Genomic DNA, 17,807 nt, shown 5'->3' on the forward strand with positions numbered 1-17,807 from the left:
ACACCCTCTTTGTGGCCGGACGGCCACCACCAATGCTCTAATGCCAGGAAAGATCTGTCTTAATGTGTCTTTGCTGCGGCTTCAGGCTGGAAGGTGGCAATGGTGGGGAGAATGTTGATTTACTTGATTTATGATCAGAGCGCAAGTATGAAGGTACCTGTCAGATTGATTAACTTCAACAAAGACTGAGCCAGGAAGACCATGCCAGCAAGGGGCTTTGTGTGTTTGCTCTCCTTCATTCATCACTGCTTGAGGCCATGCAGTAATTTACGGAAGGGTGGATTTGTACACGCCATTTTTTATAATTGCCTGGGGATGTTTTTGCTTGTACTGTACCCCCTCCCCGCCAAAATGCTGGAGTCAGGAAGGATAGCTTCATTGTGCCTGAATGTACTCAGGGCTTGTTTACACAATGGAAATGCAGAGTTTATCAGGCATTCTCTGTTTCAAACCCACGTGTGACACAATACGGATGGTATCGATGGGCACCCAAATTGCAATATTGTGTTAGTGCAGAAGGTTTCCCCAGAGCTCTTAGGAGGAGGATTGTAGAAGGGAATTGTGTGTCTGACATGCTCCGTGAATATCAAGTTGTAATTAAAACCAGGAAGCCCCATCATTGTGATAATCCAAAGGGTTTAAAGGAACATCATCATGGTTTGATGATGCCTTTGCTGTTGTCACTGAGGTGAACATCCGCCTCCAGCACCTCCCTATATCGCTGCTGCCCAATATAGGTGACTACAAATATATATTTACTAGGCACAGCCTGAGAAGCACACCGGCGGGGAGTCAAACTAACAGCCTCTTGCTCCCTAGGCAAGCTGCTTCCCCGCTGTGCCACTGCAACTGATCATCATAATCAGTTGATAGTTTTGAAAAAGGTTGGTAGCTGAAGAAAGCTAAAGCCTTCCCTAGACTCAGTCTGCAGTTAGGGCACTTTATGTTTGAATCCAATGGAACTTTTTGGCAGGGGGTTTAGGATGGACAAAAGGAAGCATCACTACACAAAATGCAAGATGAATCAATAGGATCATAGAATTTTATAGTTGGAAAAAACCTTGGAGTTTTTTTAACCACTGTGGCATCCCTGACAGATGGACATCCACAGCCTCTGTCTGAAACTTCCTTGTGCACCATCATTGCACAAGGCAGCCTGTTCCACTGTCAAATAGCTCTGGCAATCAGGAAGTTCTTCCCAAAGTCTAGCTGAATCTTCCCAAAGTCTAGCTGAATCTGAATCTGAATCTGCTTCCTTGTAATTTCAACCCATTGGCTCTAGTCCAACCTTCAGGAGCAAGAGAAACAAGTCCCCTCTTTCTTGTTCATCATATTTCCCCTTAGTCTTCTCCAGGTTAAACATACCCAACTTCTTCAACTGTTTTTCCAGACACCTCATCGTCTATGTTGTTCTCCTCTGAGCATGTTCCAGTTTATCAATGTTGTTCTTCAGTTGGACACAATGTTCCAAGTGAGGTCTGATCAGCATGGAATGTAGTGGGTGGAATTCTCTGCCACAAGATGTAGTGATGGTTGCTAGCTTAGGAGATCATTCGCACAATCAAAAACTGTGTTCTACCCAGGTTTGGGAGCTATGTGTACTCCCAATTTTCAGTTGTGTGGAAGCAAGGTAGGAGGAAAACCTGGGTAGAAGTGATTGTGTAGAAGCAAGGTAGGAGGAAAAGCTGCCCAGGTTTTCCTACCTTGCTTCCACACAGGCACATCTACCCAGGTTTTCCTCTTACCTTGCTTCCATACAACTGAAAACTGGGAGCTCAAACCTGGATAGAACATGAGGCTGTACACATGATGCATGTGTAGAGCCTAACCGGGTTCTTTTATATATATATATATAGAGAGAGAGAGAGAGAGAGAGAGAGAGAGAGAGAGAGAGAGAGAGATTTTCAAAGAAGAACCTTTTTTTTTTTAAAGGAACAAGTGTTTCCAAGTTACATCAGATATACAGTAGCACAAAAATGGAGAATTCTCAGGCAATCCACTTTGTAAACTATCAACTGTATTCACCAGATAAGCACATAAAAAAATGAGGATAGCAATAAGGCTCTAATAATAATACATTTTATCCATTGTCTAATTTATGCCTTGCCAATATAACCTATAAATATCAGAATTATAAGCGATTCCTTCTTACCAGAGGAGTATTAAATATTTCAGGTATTGAATGTGGGAGTTTATTTTTATCTATGGAATTGAGGAAGGCTAACCCTCTCTCAAGAACATGGTCTTTATATGTTGAGTTCATCGAACTTTAAATATGTGATAGTATCTTATCCATGACTATGAGCTCCCATGTTTTGCGAAACCACTCTTTAATCGAGGGGTGCCTCTTTCTTTCTCATGTTTTAGATATAATGCATTTTGCTGCCATTAAAAGTAAACCAATTAATTCTTCATGTTCTTATGTAGATGCTTCCTAAGTGAAAAAAAAGTCCTCTGCAAATAGAAATCTAGCATGTTAGGGAGAAGGGTTGCACCTAGCCTTCTCCTTTACTTTCTGCCATTCTCTTCCTTTAGTGCCATCAGGACAGAGGTACTCAGAGGGGCTGCAGGTATGGAGCTCCTTTTCCCTGACTCAGTAAAAAGCCTGCTCTGATCCCCCTGTAGTTCATAGGCTCAAGGGAATTGCTGGATCAGCAGTGTTTGTGCAGCCCACACCTGATCCAGTGCCTGGGAGAGTCACACAGTGAGCCTGTTCTCGTGACCATATGGAGGGTGGGCAGGAGGGAAGGCAAGCTCCTGTCTCATGCCTCCCAAACAACTAGAGCCTCCTTTTGGCTCCGCAGCTCACACGCCCACACAAACTCTGCAACAGCATTCTCCATTGCTGATATCGGCAATGCATTGCTGATATGCTCCGATGTACAGGTGAAACTCGAAAAATTAGAATATTGTGCAAAAGTTCATTAATTTCAGTAATGCAAATTAAAAGGTGAAACTGATATATCAGATAGACGCATTACATGCAAAGCGAGATAAGTCAAGCCTTAATTTGTTATAATTGTGATGATCATGGCGTACAGCTCATGAGAACCCCAAATCCACAATCCCAGAAAATTAGAATATTGTGAAAAGGTTCAATAGTAGGCTCCAGGTGTCCCACTCCAATCAGCTAATCAATCCATAACACCTGCAAAGGGTTCCTGAGCCTTTCAATGGTCTCTCAGTCTGGTTCATTAGGAATCACAATCATGGGAAAGACTGCTGACTTGACAGTTGTGCAGAAAACCATCACTGACACCCTCCATAAGGAGGGAAAGCCTCAAAAGGTAATTGCAAAAGAAGTTGGATGTTCCCAAAGTGCTGTATCAAAGCACATTAATAGAAAGTTATGTGGAAGGGAAAAGTGTGGAAGAAAAAGGTGCACAATGGCAGCAGGGATGACCACAGGCTGAAGAGGATTGTCAGGAAAAGGCCATTCAAAAGTGTTGGGGACTTTCACAAGGAGTGGACTGAGGCTGGAGTTAGTGCATCAAGAGCCACCACACAGAGACGGATCCTGGACATGGGCTTCAAATATCGTATTCCTCTTGTCAAGCCGCTCCTGAACAACAAACAATGTCAGAAGCGTCTTACCTGGGCTCAAGAAAAAAAGAACTGGTCGCTCAGTGGTCCAAAGTCCTCTTTTCTGATGAGAGCAACTTTTGCATCTCATTTGGAAACCAATGGAGAGGCACACAATGCAAGATGCTTGAAGTCCAGTGTGAAGTTTCCACAGTCTGTGTTGATTTGGGGAGCCATGTCATCTGCTGGTGTTGGTCCACTGTGCTTCATTAAGTACAGGGTCAACGCAACCGTCTATCAGGAGATTTTGGAGCACTTCATGCTTCCTTCTGCAGACGAGCTGTATGGGGATGCTGACTTCATTTTCCAGCAGGACTTGGCACCTGCCCACACTGCCAAAAGTACCAAAACCTGGTTCAATGACCATGGGATTACTGTGCTTGATTGGCCAGCAAACTCGCCTGACCTGAACCCCATAGAGAATCTATGGGGCATTGCCAAGAGAAGGATGAGAGACATAAGATCAAACAATGCAGAAGAGCTGAAGGCCGCTATTGAAGCATCCTGGTCTTCCATAACACCTCAGCAGTGCCACAGGCTGATAGCATCCATGCCACGCCGCATTGAGGCATTAATTGCTGCAAAAGGGGCCCAAACCAAGTACTGAATACATATGCATGCTTATACTTTTCAGAGGTCCGATATTGTTCTATTTACAATCCTTGTTTTATTGGTTTCATGTAATATTCTAATTTTCTGGGATTGTGGATTTGGGGTTCTCATGAGCTGTACGCCATGATCATCACAATTATAACAAATTAAGGCTTGACTTATTTCGCTTTGCATGTAATGCATCTGTCTCATATATCAGTTTCACCTTTTAATTTGCATTACTGAAATTAATGGACTTTTGCACGATATTCTAATTTTTCGAGTTTCACCTGTATTGTGTGAGCTGTGGAGAGGAAGTCCTCAGTACTGCAGGAGTTCCGCTCTGCCTGGCCTTGCAAGCCACAGGTCTCTATGATAAACATGGCCTCTGGCAGCACAGATGACCAAAACAAAAAGTAGGACGGGCTCCATTTTCATCCCACCTCACTTTTAACATAGGTAGTGGGTTTCGCCTCCCCAGGTTTGGAACTGCCGGGTCAGGAGCACTCCTGGTGCCCCAGACAACCACAGATTTTTGGGTTTCCCAGGAATCTCTGTTTGTGAGAACAGGCTCAGTGCGTTTCATGCAGCACTATTCTCTTGCACAATAGTTCAGACTCTCAGAAACAACTGAAGATTAAATAAACTCTTTCTCTTTGTTTATAGAATGCTTCTATAACTAATACAGCTACTGCCTGCTCTTCTTTCTAAACCTTCAGAACTATTCACTCCACCACTTCATTTCCTGTTCCTGCTCTGAACTCCACCTCCCTGTTGCTGCTTCTAATACAACATATAGAGGCACGATTGGTGTGAAGCGCCAGACAGGGTTTGTGCGAGGAGAGCAGGCTTAGCCCTCTGGGTTAGGCAGAAATAGAGTTTATCAATAGCTTCTTGAAGGACAGGTCTACCAATGTCTACTACTCTTGATGGCTACAGAGGCAAGCCGCCTCTGAATACCAGTTGCAAGGGAGCAAAAGTAGAAGAGGGGGCTTGCCTTCATCTACTGCTTGTGCGCTTCCCAGAGGTATCTGGTGGGCCACTATGGGAAACAGGATGTTGTACTAGATAGGCCTTGGTCCTGATCCAGCAGAGCTCTTCTTAAGTTCAGAGACTCAACAGGCTTTGTGATGTGTTCAGAACTCCAGAAGCCATGGCTTTCTTTCCTTTTCTGTTTTGCTTTTCCATACTTGCAGTAATTATCATTTTAAGAGCTACTATTCTGAAGGAAAGGAAAGGTTGTGCCGACAAGTCCGTGTTGACTCATGGCGACCACAGAACCATGTGGTTTTCTTGGTAGAATACAGGAGTAGTTCACCATTGCCTTCTCCCACGCAGTATGAGATGGTGGTTTGGACACATTATGCGATGATCCAGCTCCCTTGAGAAGTCCATAATGCTGGGGAAAGTTGAAGGAAAGAGAAGAAGAGGACGACCAGCAGTAAAGTGGATGGACTCCATTACAAGAGCAATGAATGCACCGCTGAGAGACCTCAAAGGCCAAGCTGAAGACATATCAACCTGGAGAGAATCTATCTATGTGGTCACTAAGAGTCAACACCGACTTGACGGCACTTAATCTAATCAAATTCTGAAATGCTGAAAGGGTCAAAGGGCAAGGAATGATTTGCTTGCTTGGTAGTTTTTCTCCTCCTGTGTGCTGTTCATGTAGTCAGTTGCAGTATCATTCAACAAACCAATGTCCCTAACCCAGTCAAATTGTCCTCATCAGCTTGAACGAATCTTGAGCCACAGTCATTATTCATAGGTTTCCCCCTCTTTCTCTCTAGAACAAAACTTCTTTCTCCTGCTCACAAATGACCTTTGGAGTGACAGTCTTTTCAAAGAACAACCCTGATCTGCTTTTTACACAGCATGTGCAAAGCATACAAAATGATGAATGTGTTGAGAGAAAACCTCAGAGCTACATTTACCGAAATATGGAGGAAGGGCTAGTTCAGAAACTCAGTATGAAGCTGTTGGAGATGAATAGATGCCCTATAATCCAATCCAAACATAGCCAGAGTAATTTCCCTGCTGTCCAAAAAGTTAATTTGAACCCTGATTTAGGTCCAGTTTGGAGACTTTGACAATGGTAAGCCTGCCCAGGACCTTTTAGGCTCTGGCGTAAAGCAATGACATCATCAACATGCACCTCAGTCCTTACTCCTACTCTCAGAGGAGAGCTGGTCTTGTGTTAGCAAGCATGAATTGTTCCCTTTGTTAAGCAAGGTCCACCATGGTTTCATATGAATGGGAGACTTGATGTGTGAGCACTGTAAGATATTCCCCTTAGGGGATGGGAAGAGCATCTAGGTTACAAATTCCCTCCCTGGCGTCTCCAAGATAGAGCTGAGAGAGATTCCTGCCTGCAGCCTTGGAGAAGCCGCTGCCAGTCTGTGAAGACAATACTGAGCTAGATAGACCAAGGGTCTGACTCAGTATATGGCAGCTTCCTGTGTTCCTGTGTACTGCAAACTTTGCAGTGCAAACCAGCCTCTGTATTTTACAAAACAGAAATATGCAAACTTCCTCAGCAGCATTTTCAAATCCAGAGACTGTCATGTGGGTGGGGAAGCAATTTTTGCCAATCTCTCTTTCCCCTGGAAGCACTCTTTAACACCCAAAAATGTGTCCCTGAGAGTTGCACAGCCCTCAGGAACATATTTTTGGGTGTTAAGAAGTGCTTGCAGGGAAAGAAGAAATCAAAGAGAATTGTCCCCCCCTCCATCTACGCAATGGGACTTTGGATTATTAAATGCTGCTGAGCCAGTTTGCATGCAACCTCTGCATAGTTTGCATGCAACACCTCTGCACAGGGTATTTAAAAGAACGTCTTCTTTGCTATGAGCCCCACCACCCATTGAGATAATCAGGAGAGGTTCGTCTTCAGTTGCCACTGGCTCGTCTGGTGGCTACTCAGGGACGGGCCTTCTCCGTTGCTGCCTCGAGGCTTTGGAATGCACTCCCTGCTGGAAGCCAAGTAACAACAAAAATCTGATACCTGTTTCTGAAAGAACTGGAAATGTTATTTTCCTGATGGACGCATAATGAGTGGAATGTTTGTGAACTCAGAGGGCAATTAACAGACAACCAGGTGAGCTGAGCTAATGGGACTCAGGGTCAAGGAGGCCGGGTGGGGAGGGCTTGAACAAAAAAAGCCGGATATTTCTCAGCTTGAAGAATGTTTCCAGGGCAGTCACAACTCCTTCTGCTTCTGAAGGGGAAAAGGTGTCTTAAACGTCGATGCTCAGACACAGGCTCAGGCAACACACCTATAACAGGGATATACTGCAGCATTTTGTTGCGGGTCCAGCTTGTTCTCTCTCTTTTGTATCGGCTTTAAAAATACATATGTCATATTGAAGAATGCATCGAATAAGCCTACATAATAACAATATTCAAAGCAATATTAAATCACGGGATCCTTTCCTCTCTCCCTCTCCACATCCGCCATCAGGGAAACTACACCATTAAGAAACTTAATAAGTTGTATATCTACTACATGTCTGGACCAAACAGTTATTCGAGGTTTCTTTTTAGCTTCAAATGTCAGTGGATTTGTTCTTGGCGCAAATCCGTTTTGAGTTCAAGTGCATGTGAGTGTAAACGAAAGGCATTCTTGATGAGCAACACTAAGGACAATGTCAGAAGATACTTGTCTGCCCTTGATCTTATCTGTTTTGGTTTACTTGTATTCCTTCAGGTCTTTTCAAGTGCAATTTTTTATTTATTTATTTATTTTTTTAGTGTACCTTTGCTAATGCTCCATGTACTACTTTACATAAGAACAGCCCAGCAGAGTCAGGGTCAAGGCCTATCTAGTTCCGCACCCCATTTTACACAGTGGCCCACCAGATGCCTCTGGGAAGCCCACATTTGGCGATGAAGGCATGACCTCTCTCCTGTTGTTGCTCCCCTGCAACTGGTTTTTAGAGGCATCTTGCCTGTGAAACTGGAGGTGGCTTATAGCCCTCAGACTAGTAGCCATTGATAGACCTTTCCTCCATGAATTTATCTAAATCATTCTTAAAGACATCCCATCTGGTGGCTGTCACCACATCTTGTGGCAGAGAATTCCATAGGTTAATTATGAGATTTGAGGAAAAAATACTCCCCTTGAGCCCTGCCAAAGGGGTGGAAGAGAAAGAGGTTCAGGATGGAGCTGGACTCCCTACCCTCTGAAGTTGAGGTCCAGAAGGGATTTGGCCAAGGGGCATAAGTGTGTCTCCTGGCAATTCCAGCAGCACATGCCTGTGGGTCCTGGACAAAGATGCTGGAGTCAGGGACAGGAAGAAATGAGGATCTGGATGCAGATAACAGAAGGACGATGGGCTCAAGTTAGTACAGGAGGGAGCATTACAGCCCGCTTTGGATGAAGGCAGATGTTTCTGGAAAGAAAGGAAAGGCATTAGCTGAGCTTGAGAATTGGGTGAAGCAGTGTGTCACTCAGAGGAGGTAAACACAGGTAGTCCTAAAGCAAAGTGCCTGGTTTGAGACCTGTCATTTCTGGGAGCTGACATGAAAAGAAAGTTATTTTCTACCTGTGTTTTTTCCTCTCTCTTTTTTGCCTGATGGGTAATGATATTGGATGGCATATTGTACTGCCAATTCTTGTAATATTTGAGCAGCAAACAATATGAAGTGAACACATGCTGTTTTTGTTTTCCCCTGTAGACTTACAATTAATCTTCTCTAGCTGGGTATTTTTTTCTCTCCAGCAGGTCCAGTTCCCATGAATTAATTCTACATTCCTATAAAAACGAGCTGTATGACATTTAAGATTCAAGGCCTTCGCATCTGAGACAGGCTAGGCAGTCCTATGCTGCAGTTATGCTAGCATCTCTGCTACACTGACGTTGTGTTCTGTCCATGCATGAAGTTGTGCTGGCATTGCAATGACAATGAAGGCATACCTCCAAGATACAACTGTAGAAGGAATTTCTGCAAATTCCTGGTCTACACAAGACTAGCATTGTTAGGGTATAGGATTGCATCCTCAGTCTCAAACCATAAACGTAAGTTTTGCCCAAACAAAAAAAAAAATTTTTAAGGAGAGAGTGAATTCCCTGCATTCTAGCAAGAAAATCAATGGACCCAAAATAATCAATTCAGAAGGTTGTGTGTACTTACTTTTGAATTTGTTCTGGAAGAAGTCCGTTGCACTGTAGGATAATCTGCTCAGGGAACTTAAGAAGCAGCATCCTTCACAGCACAAGTTGTTGCTGGAAGGAAAAATGGATTAACTTTGATGTGCTTGTGTGCAAACCTATGCATCTACAGGGGTCCTTTCAGGTAAATACGGTACAACTTGTAAGTAAGCTGTATTTTTTAAGGAGGTCATCTTAAATTTAGAGTTGTCTTCTATTCAGGTAACTACAGGTAACTGCACAGTGATTGTCAGGAGATGTGAGTTATTAGGGGGAGTTTATTGAAATGCAGGTGGAACTCCTCAAATCCTTAGGGCGTGTCTGCACCCCTGATTGGAAGCAACATCCCTTTCCTCTCCCTGAATTGTGCTGAGTCTGCCTGCTTTCTGAGTGACTCCAAAGCCAAGCATGCCTACAGGGAGGCATTTCTTCTTTTTCCTCTTATCTTCTTCCAAGCCAGGCATGCTTGGCTTTGGAGTCAGTCAGAAAGCAGGCAGACTCAGCACAATTCAGGGAGAAGAAAGGGATGTTGCCTCCAATCAGGGGTGCAGAAAGCCCCTAAGGATTTGAGGAGTTCCACCCGCATTTCACTAAACTCACTAAACTAAACTTTTGCCCGCTTGAGCACTAGCTCAAGCGTGCAGAAGTAGGCAGGGCTTCGTTAGCCCGGTTTTGCCTGCCCGTGAGAACAGTCTCTGTAAATGACGTTTTGTGCAGCTGAGGGAGAGAATGGTGGAATAAAATGATCATATCTCATAAAGCTAACAAGAATAGATTCTGAACATAATTCTGCAAGACCTTTGATATTAAAGAATTTATATGTCTGTCTCATCCAAGCCTTGACTTGAGAGGACACATTGCTCCCTAGCTACAACATAGATGCATTTGTTTCAGCAGCTGACAGCAAAGAATTGCTGCCTAATTTGGGAGCTGGTGTAGCATAGTGTCTGAGGGGCTGAGCCATGAATCAGGACTTCCGTGGTCGGATCTCTTCTCTGCCATGTACTAGATGGTTGTAGGCAAGGCAATCCCTGTCAGCCTCAGCTGAAATTCGGGATAATTAATTATACTAGGAACATAGGAAGCAGCCTTATATTTAGACCATTGGTTCATCTAGCTCAGGGATTCTCAAACTTGGGTCCTCAGGTGTTATTGGACTTCAACTCCCATAATCCCCAGCCTCAGTGGCCTTTGGTTGGGGATTATGGGAGTTGAAGTCCAATAACACCTGAGGACCCAAGTTTGAGAATCACTGATCTAGCTCAATATTGTATATTCTGACTGCTAGCAGTTCTCCGGAGTGTCAGGAAGGAATTTTTCTCAGCCCTACCTGGGATTGCCAGAGATCAAAACTGGGACCTTCTATGTACTAAGTAGAGGGTCTAACTCTACGGCCCTATCCCTACATAAAGGTAAAGTGTGCTGTTAAGTCGATTTCGACTCCTGGCACCCACAGAGTCCTGTGGTTTTCTTTTGGTAGAATACAGGAGGGGTTTACCATTGTCTCCTCCCATGCAATATGAGATGATGCCTTTCAGCATCTTCCTATATCGCTGCTGCCCGATATAGGTGTTTCCCATAGGAAACATACCAGCAGGGATCCGAACCAGCAACCTTCTGCTTGTTAGTCAAGGATTTCCCTGCTGCGCCACTTACATATGTTGTTGTAAGGTTTATACCACAGTCATTCACATGCAGTGCTTTGAACACTCAAAATCCCTATGCAAATGCAAATACTTATTTGGGCAAAAAAATAAAAGTAACAACAGAAATAGCAACAACACAGAACAATCTATCACGTTGAGTTCTTTCAAGCAGATGACAGAGCTGAAGAAATGGGAAGCTCTTACATGCACAGACCTCTGCATCAGAGCCTATTCTCTTGCACTGAATACACAGAACTCCTGTCTGCTGCATTTGCCTTCACTTCAATGGAGGGCTAGTTCTCTGCATGCAACCCATTGAACGTGCTGAGCTGCCCTCACTGCTGAAGTAAAAAGATGCGCCTTGACAAGTAAAGATGTTCCACATGTGCTTCAAGGCTACTGTGCTGACCAAGGATCACTGCACTGAAATGATGGCATTTGGGAATGTGTAAGATTGTGAATGGAGTCAGTATGGTGTACTTGACGGACTGTCAGACCCAGACTGCAAGGAGAGGGATTGTTGCTCAGCGGTCAGACCCATGCTTTAGGAACATAGGAAAACAGGAAGCTGCTTTATACCGAGTCAAGACCATTAGTCCATCTATCTCAGTATTATCTACACAGACTGGCAGTGGCTATACAACGTAGGGATGCACGGCGGCCTCCAAAATGGCTGCCACACTGAGGGGGGAAGACCGAATTATGGCATAAAAGAGGCCGGTGGGGGGAGGGGGAACCTCTGCGCCCCCCTCCGCCTTGAACAACTTCCCCAGAGAGGATAAGTGTAATTAGAAAATTGTGGTTAAAAAAAAGATCATGACCCCCTCCCCCCAGGTTCAAGGGTGTGCCGGGCCAAACTGGCCTGGTCCAGTTTGGGTCCAGTTCAGACTCAAAGCTGGTTCCGTGCACACACCTAATCCAAGGATACAGGCAGGTGTCTTTCTCAGCCCTATCTGGAGATGCCAAGAAAGGAACTTGGAACCGCATGCATACATGCATGCATGTGCTCTTTCCAGAGCGGCCCCATCTCCGATCAGTGAAAATTCCTCTCCCATCCCATGCAGGATCAGCTCTGCAAAGCTAAGGAAGTGGTCCACTTGGGGACATTTTTTCTTAGTGCATGGTGATGTAGGGATTTTGACATCTTTTACCATGTCAATTTGATTAATAGTTGAATATAACAGTGAATGAGCATCTCTCTAAAGCCACAAAATAGAATTGGGACTTTGATTTTGTTTCTTCCCTCCCTCTCCACTGCAAAAAAAAAGGAAAAGAAAATATTTTATTATGGCAGTGCAGACCAAATCTCCGTGTACTCTATTCTAGCAATTTTATAATTCAATTTTTTTTCTCAGTAAGGCCAGTAGAGTACCCCGACAAGCATTAACTAAACTCAGGCCATAATAAGCAAGGGATATTTGTCATCATTAGCACTATGGATTTTGCAAGATATATGTCCCTTGGCTCTTTCTCGTTTCCATCATCAACAAATCTGGGTACAGCTTCTTCCCTCCTTTGTGCTCCCAGGGCCCCGTAAAGTTCACAAAATGACTCCTCCCCAAGGCTACCCCAGCTTCCTAAGTAACATATAATAGTCTTAACTTAGAGAGAATGTTATTACAACTGCCTTCTAGACTGTTCCCAGGATGGGTCATTACAGGCAATTTTTTGGAATTGTTTACGCATTTCTCTGGTAAAGTATTCAACAAACGTCTCAATAACATCATGGAAAGCTAATGTTTCATGTCTCTCTGAGGGCAACCTCTTTTCATAAAATACTGTTATAATAGCACATAAGTAAATCCTTTACTCCATTAAAACACAAAGTGTGGGTGTAAGAGACTGGGCTTGAACAAAGACTTGTAAACACTTCTGGCACACATCCTCCCACCTACCCCCTACACACAGTTTTTAAAGTGTGGGGAGGGCTTTTATTAGCTTTTTCCTCCCTCCAGATTTTTCAGAGCACACACGCACTACACTTTCTACAGAAAAATGGCTCCTGGCTGCCGTTTTTCTCTGCTACAAAATGGCTGCCGTGGGTGATAGAGGCCTTTTGATGACCAGCTGCTCTGCGTATGCAGCACAATGAGGTAGGAATGATGTGGAAATAGAAGCGAATACAGCCTGAAAATCAAAGCTAATACAGCAAGTAGGATGGGCCACAATGTTTCTCCCTTTTGTTATAAGGATATTCAAATTGCAGAGTATTTTATAAGAGGTGCATTCAAAATTAGTCCCACTTACCCCTGAATTCAAAAGTGGTACAGATCATTCTGCCATCTCAGGATTCTTCTACCATTCTGCTGCAAGTACAGGAGAAGCTCGATATCCGCAGGGGTACCATTCTCCTCTACTACATAGGTAGCAGAACCATGGATACCTAGGCATTGCATCAATGGGACTGGGGGGTTAGGTTCCTGGAGAGTGAATAAAGGTCGAAATAATGACAAAACCGGTCAAAATAACGGAAACAAAGTGCTGTACCATGCTCTGCAAGTCCCAGATGGCCCCCAAAGGGCCCAATTCTGCCATTCTTTGGTGAAAAGTCATGGGTTTTTGTTTTTGGGTAGGTGTGTGTGTGTGTGTGTGTGTGTGTGTGTGTGTGTGTGTGTTGCTTTTTCTTAACAAACGAGCCACAAAATGACCCCTGTGCTCAAAACGGCTGCCAGAAATGACCTCCGAGGTCACTTTTTGTTCATTTTTCCATATATGCCAACATTGGGTGTCAATTAGCCAACTGCAGATACACTAAACTATGAATGCCCGATCCACATATGCCGGCTCTGCAGATGCCGATGTTATCCTGTATAGATCAGGCCAGTATTTGACTTTTTTGACCGCATTCAGGACAACGCACACTTGTCAGTACGAATACCTACTAGCTTAAGGATGTGCTGTGGTGATGTCTTCAATTCCTGTCGCTTGGCCTATAATTCACTGGGTTCCTGAATATTTGATTGAGTGAACCTAGAACTAGGCTGAAAGTTTATTGTGACAAAGGTTTGGGCCAGTGGAGGACTTGGCCAAAAAAAAAAAAAAGGACAAAAATCTCCCCTTACATATTTCTTCACCTCTTCTGCTTGTGTTCTATTGTATTAGCAATGATTCTCTTGGCTGCCATCCCCATCCCTCCACCCCAGTACTCCTTAGAACAATGCCACATGATGGTATAACATAGCTCAGGAGGGTATTCCAGGAAGGTAAATGGTAACTACTGGGAGGAGAACAACACTGCTGAGAGCATTCCCCCTCCACCCACCTAAACCCCCCACCTATGGTTAAATGGCACACCCATCTTTCACTGTGTGTACATGGAGCAGTGAAAGGTGGGGCAGCATTTAAGCTTGGCCCTAGGTATACTTCATGTACACCATCCAGAGCTGTAAATGTGATAAATACATTTTTTTCCAGTGCAATACTGTATGGTGGTTTTTTTGTGGTTTTCTCGGGGGGGGGGGCGTTGGCATGGTCAGTTTTATCGATTTTCTTGTGTTCTTTTTCTCTCCTTTTCCTTAACTGCAGGTTCTAATAAAAGTGTTGGACAACAACGACAATGGCCCAGAGTTTTCCCACCCAAATTACGATGTTACAATTTCTGAAGACATCCTTCCCGACACTGAGATCCTACAAGTCGAAGCCATAGACAGAGATGAGAAACACAAGCTCAGCTACATCATCCACAGCAGCATCGACTCCATCAGTGTGCGAAAGTTCAGAATGGATCCCAACACGGGTGTGCTGTACACGGCTGAGCGCTTAGACCATGAAGCTCAAGATAAGCACATCCTAAATGTAATGGTAAGAATGGAATATTAACTCTGTGCTCAGACACAACTGGTGTCTTTAATAGGTATATGCTATATTTTCCTGATAAGCAAAGAGGCTTTAACGTTTGGTAAGGAAGTAGTAATTAATTTTCTTTCCTGCACTACGGTGCATTTATTTATTCATTCATACATTGCTGAGGCTTTGTGAGGCTTACTATGAAAGAATTTTTATCTCACAAAATGGTTTTTGCCATCTTGAGGGAGAACATGGAAGAAACATTGTAATCTCCAGATGCCTGGGCCTTTTATCAACAGAGACTCCCTTAAAGAGTTCTAAAGAAGAAGTTTTAAAGTTCTTTGGGAAGCCGTTAACAAGGTGATTATCACTTCCTGCTGCACTCTGCTCTTGAAAGCAAAGTGGGTTGATTTATCGCATACTTCTGTAGGATTTTCTCAAGGTGGGAGATTGTGTGCCTAAATTACAGATCAGAAATTGTTCCGCTGTGGAGTGGATGCTGAATGTTACGGAGCAGAAATTAATTTTAAAAAACCTTCCCAACTCACCTTTTATTTCAGCTAGGGTGCAAAGCCCCCTAAGGAATATTACTTGTCTTATTAAAACTAGGGATTACTGGACTTTCCCCCATTCCTTTCTGCTACTGTTCACTCTGCTGCATATTCCACTCAGCCTACCTTCTGTTTAGCTTGGATAAGTTCTAAAAATAATTTTTCAAGTGGCACTTGGTTATAAAAATTTTCACTTTGTACCTTTATTTTTCTCTTATGGATTACTTATGCTCTCCCACACATATGCTCATTGATAAAATCAGAGATTAAAAAGGGATTCATGCTGTTGGTCACACAATTTTGCTGTGTGATTTCATCAGTGCTCATACATGACAGAGTACTTCAGTAACCTGTAAGAAAAAATGACAGTAAGGTCATTCACACAACTGCTGGGACTGGGGGGAAAGCAGGATCCTACCTACCTTCCCCCACACAATCTGGGGCCTGAAGATAGCTCCACCGCCTGCACACCCACACGGGTGGCGAGTGGTGCACCAAAGGAAAGGAAGGGAGAAGGAAGCCCAGATGTCCAATATCCCACAGTCACTGTTCAAGAAGTATGATGCATTGGGATATCTCCTGGCTGGCAGGCCACTCCTTCCCCTCAGCTCTATGGTAGGTATGGCTGCCAGCAGTCTGAGTGTGTACATGACCTGGGTGGGAGCAAACAGGCATGTGTGCATCCTCCTAGCATACTTTTAGCCTGGGTGCAAAAGCTGGGCTATCCAGGGGAGGAGCGTCGGGATCGGGAGCTATCCCAGCACTTCTCATGACTTGTTCTATCCAGGCTAGCGCTGTCCTACCTGGGTAGCACTGGTCGTGGGAATGACCACATAAACTAAAAACATGCTCACCGAGTTGCATAGGCGCAGCTGTCTAAAGACAGTCTGGGACTCGTGTGCAGAAGATTGGCAAATGTCTAGTGATTGGTGCTGCTCTAGGAACAAGATAAGATATACTAGAAATACAAAATCAGAGGCGAAAATCTGACAGGGAGAATGAGTAAACTTGTTTAACCAAAATCCCTATATTTATTTGTTTGTTTGTTTGTTTGTTTGTTTAATACCCCACCCAAACTTACGTCTCTGGGCAGCTAACAACAATTAAAACACATATAAAAGTTAAAACAGTTAAACATATAACACATATAAAAGTTAAAACAATACAGTAATTTAAAAACCATAAAATTAACAGTACTTTTAAATTAAAAACCTGAGAAGGCTTGGGTAAAGAAATGGGTTTTCAAATGTTTTTTTAAAAAATAGCCAGAGATGGGGAGGATTGTAACTCAGCAGGGAGCGCATTCCACAATCTTGGGGCAGCAGCCGAGAAGGCCCGTCTCTGTGTGACCACCAAACGAGTTGACGGTAACTGGAGACAGACCTCCTCAGATGACCTCAATGGGCGGTGGGGCTCATAGCGAAGAAGACGCCCTCTTAAATACCCAGGACCTAAGCCGTTAAATACCCAGGACGTAAATGCCCTTGAATATCTGGCAAGAACCTCCAAATCCTACCCAAATTTCATCTGAGGCTAGTTTTGGTGGCAATTCTAATTTCCTCTGGCCGACATCCGGAGCAACACTCTGCTGACGTTTGCAGACGGTGGCATGCAGTGCATTAGCCCCCATGCTGCTGCAGGCACTCTCCAAGTGGTGGGTCATTTGCACTCTTGCAGAAGAGTGCAAATACTTTTTGAAGCTCGCCTGCTTCTGGATGTGCCCTGTTAGAGCAGAAACACCATGCTGGAACCTCAGCAATGTGTTTCTGATCTAACAGAGCACTTCTGTAGCACAGCTGAGCTCCAAAAAAGCATTTGTGCTCTTGTGCAAAAGCGCCCACACTTTAGAGAGCGTGTGCAGCATCACAGGGGCTAGCACTATGTGCTGGCAGATGCTTTGCTCTGGATGTTGGCCTCTGTGACCTGTTCACAAATATCATTATTTTGTCATCTCTCCAGGTTCGCGACCAAGAATTCCCCTATCGACGGAACTTGGCCAGAGTCATTGTAAATGTGGAGGATTCCAATGATCACAGTCCCTACTTCACCAGTCCTTTGTATGAAGCCTCTGTGTTTGAATCAGCTGCTGTGGGATCTGCAGTTTTGCAAGTCACTGCCTTGGACAAAGACAAAGGAGAAAATGCAGAGCTGATCTACTCTATAGAAGCAGGTTAGCAAGCAGGGACTAAATAACTTACAACCAGCCACATGCTGTAAAGTTTCATGCAATAAACCATATGATGTAATGTAATTATCTGATGGAAGTTAAAGACTGTTGGAATGTAATGTAAAAGAAGATAAGTATGATCAAGCACCATAGAAATCAATGAGAGCTGAGCATCTCATCCGACCTAATGTTTATCTCATTGGCTTTTATATATGGTGCCTTCTAGAAAATATACCTTGCAAGGCAGATGCTTTTATCTGCAGCTGGCAATATATTATGCTTTTTAAAAATGGTGCTCGCTCTTTCTTGAGCGGCAATGCTAAAACCACCAGAG

At 43.9% G+C, this 17,807-nt stretch overlaps 1 protein-coding gene across 14 annotated transcripts in view; it reads left to right on the top strand.

Annotated features, from left to right (window-relative positions):
* The window catches only part of FAT3 (FAT atypical cadherin 3), a 683,843-nt gene that overhangs the window by 531,595 nt on the left and 134,441 nt on the right, over positions 1 to 17,807 (top strand). For all 14 annotated transcript variants that reach the window (XR_008319026.1, XM_053306925.1, XM_053306923.1 and 11 more), the window contains 2 exons: positions 14,495 to 14,770; positions 17,266 to 17,476. Coding sequence is in view for 13 of the 14 variants with exons in the window: in XM_053306925.1 (XP_053162900.1) it covers positions 14,495 to 14,770; positions 17,266 to 17,476 (487 nt within the window). In the remaining variant the exon portion in view is untranslated. The remainder of the gene's footprint in view (positions 1 to 14,494; positions 14,771 to 17,265; positions 17,477 to 17,807) is intronic.

The sequence above is a fragment of the Hemicordylus capensis genome, chromosome 3 (assembly GCF_027244095.1).
Source record: "Hemicordylus capensis ecotype Gifberg chromosome 3, rHemCap1.1.pri, whole genome shotgun sequence".
Classification (NCBI taxonomy): Eukaryota; Metazoa; Chordata; class Lepidosauria; order Squamata; family Cordylidae; genus Hemicordylus; species Hemicordylus capensis.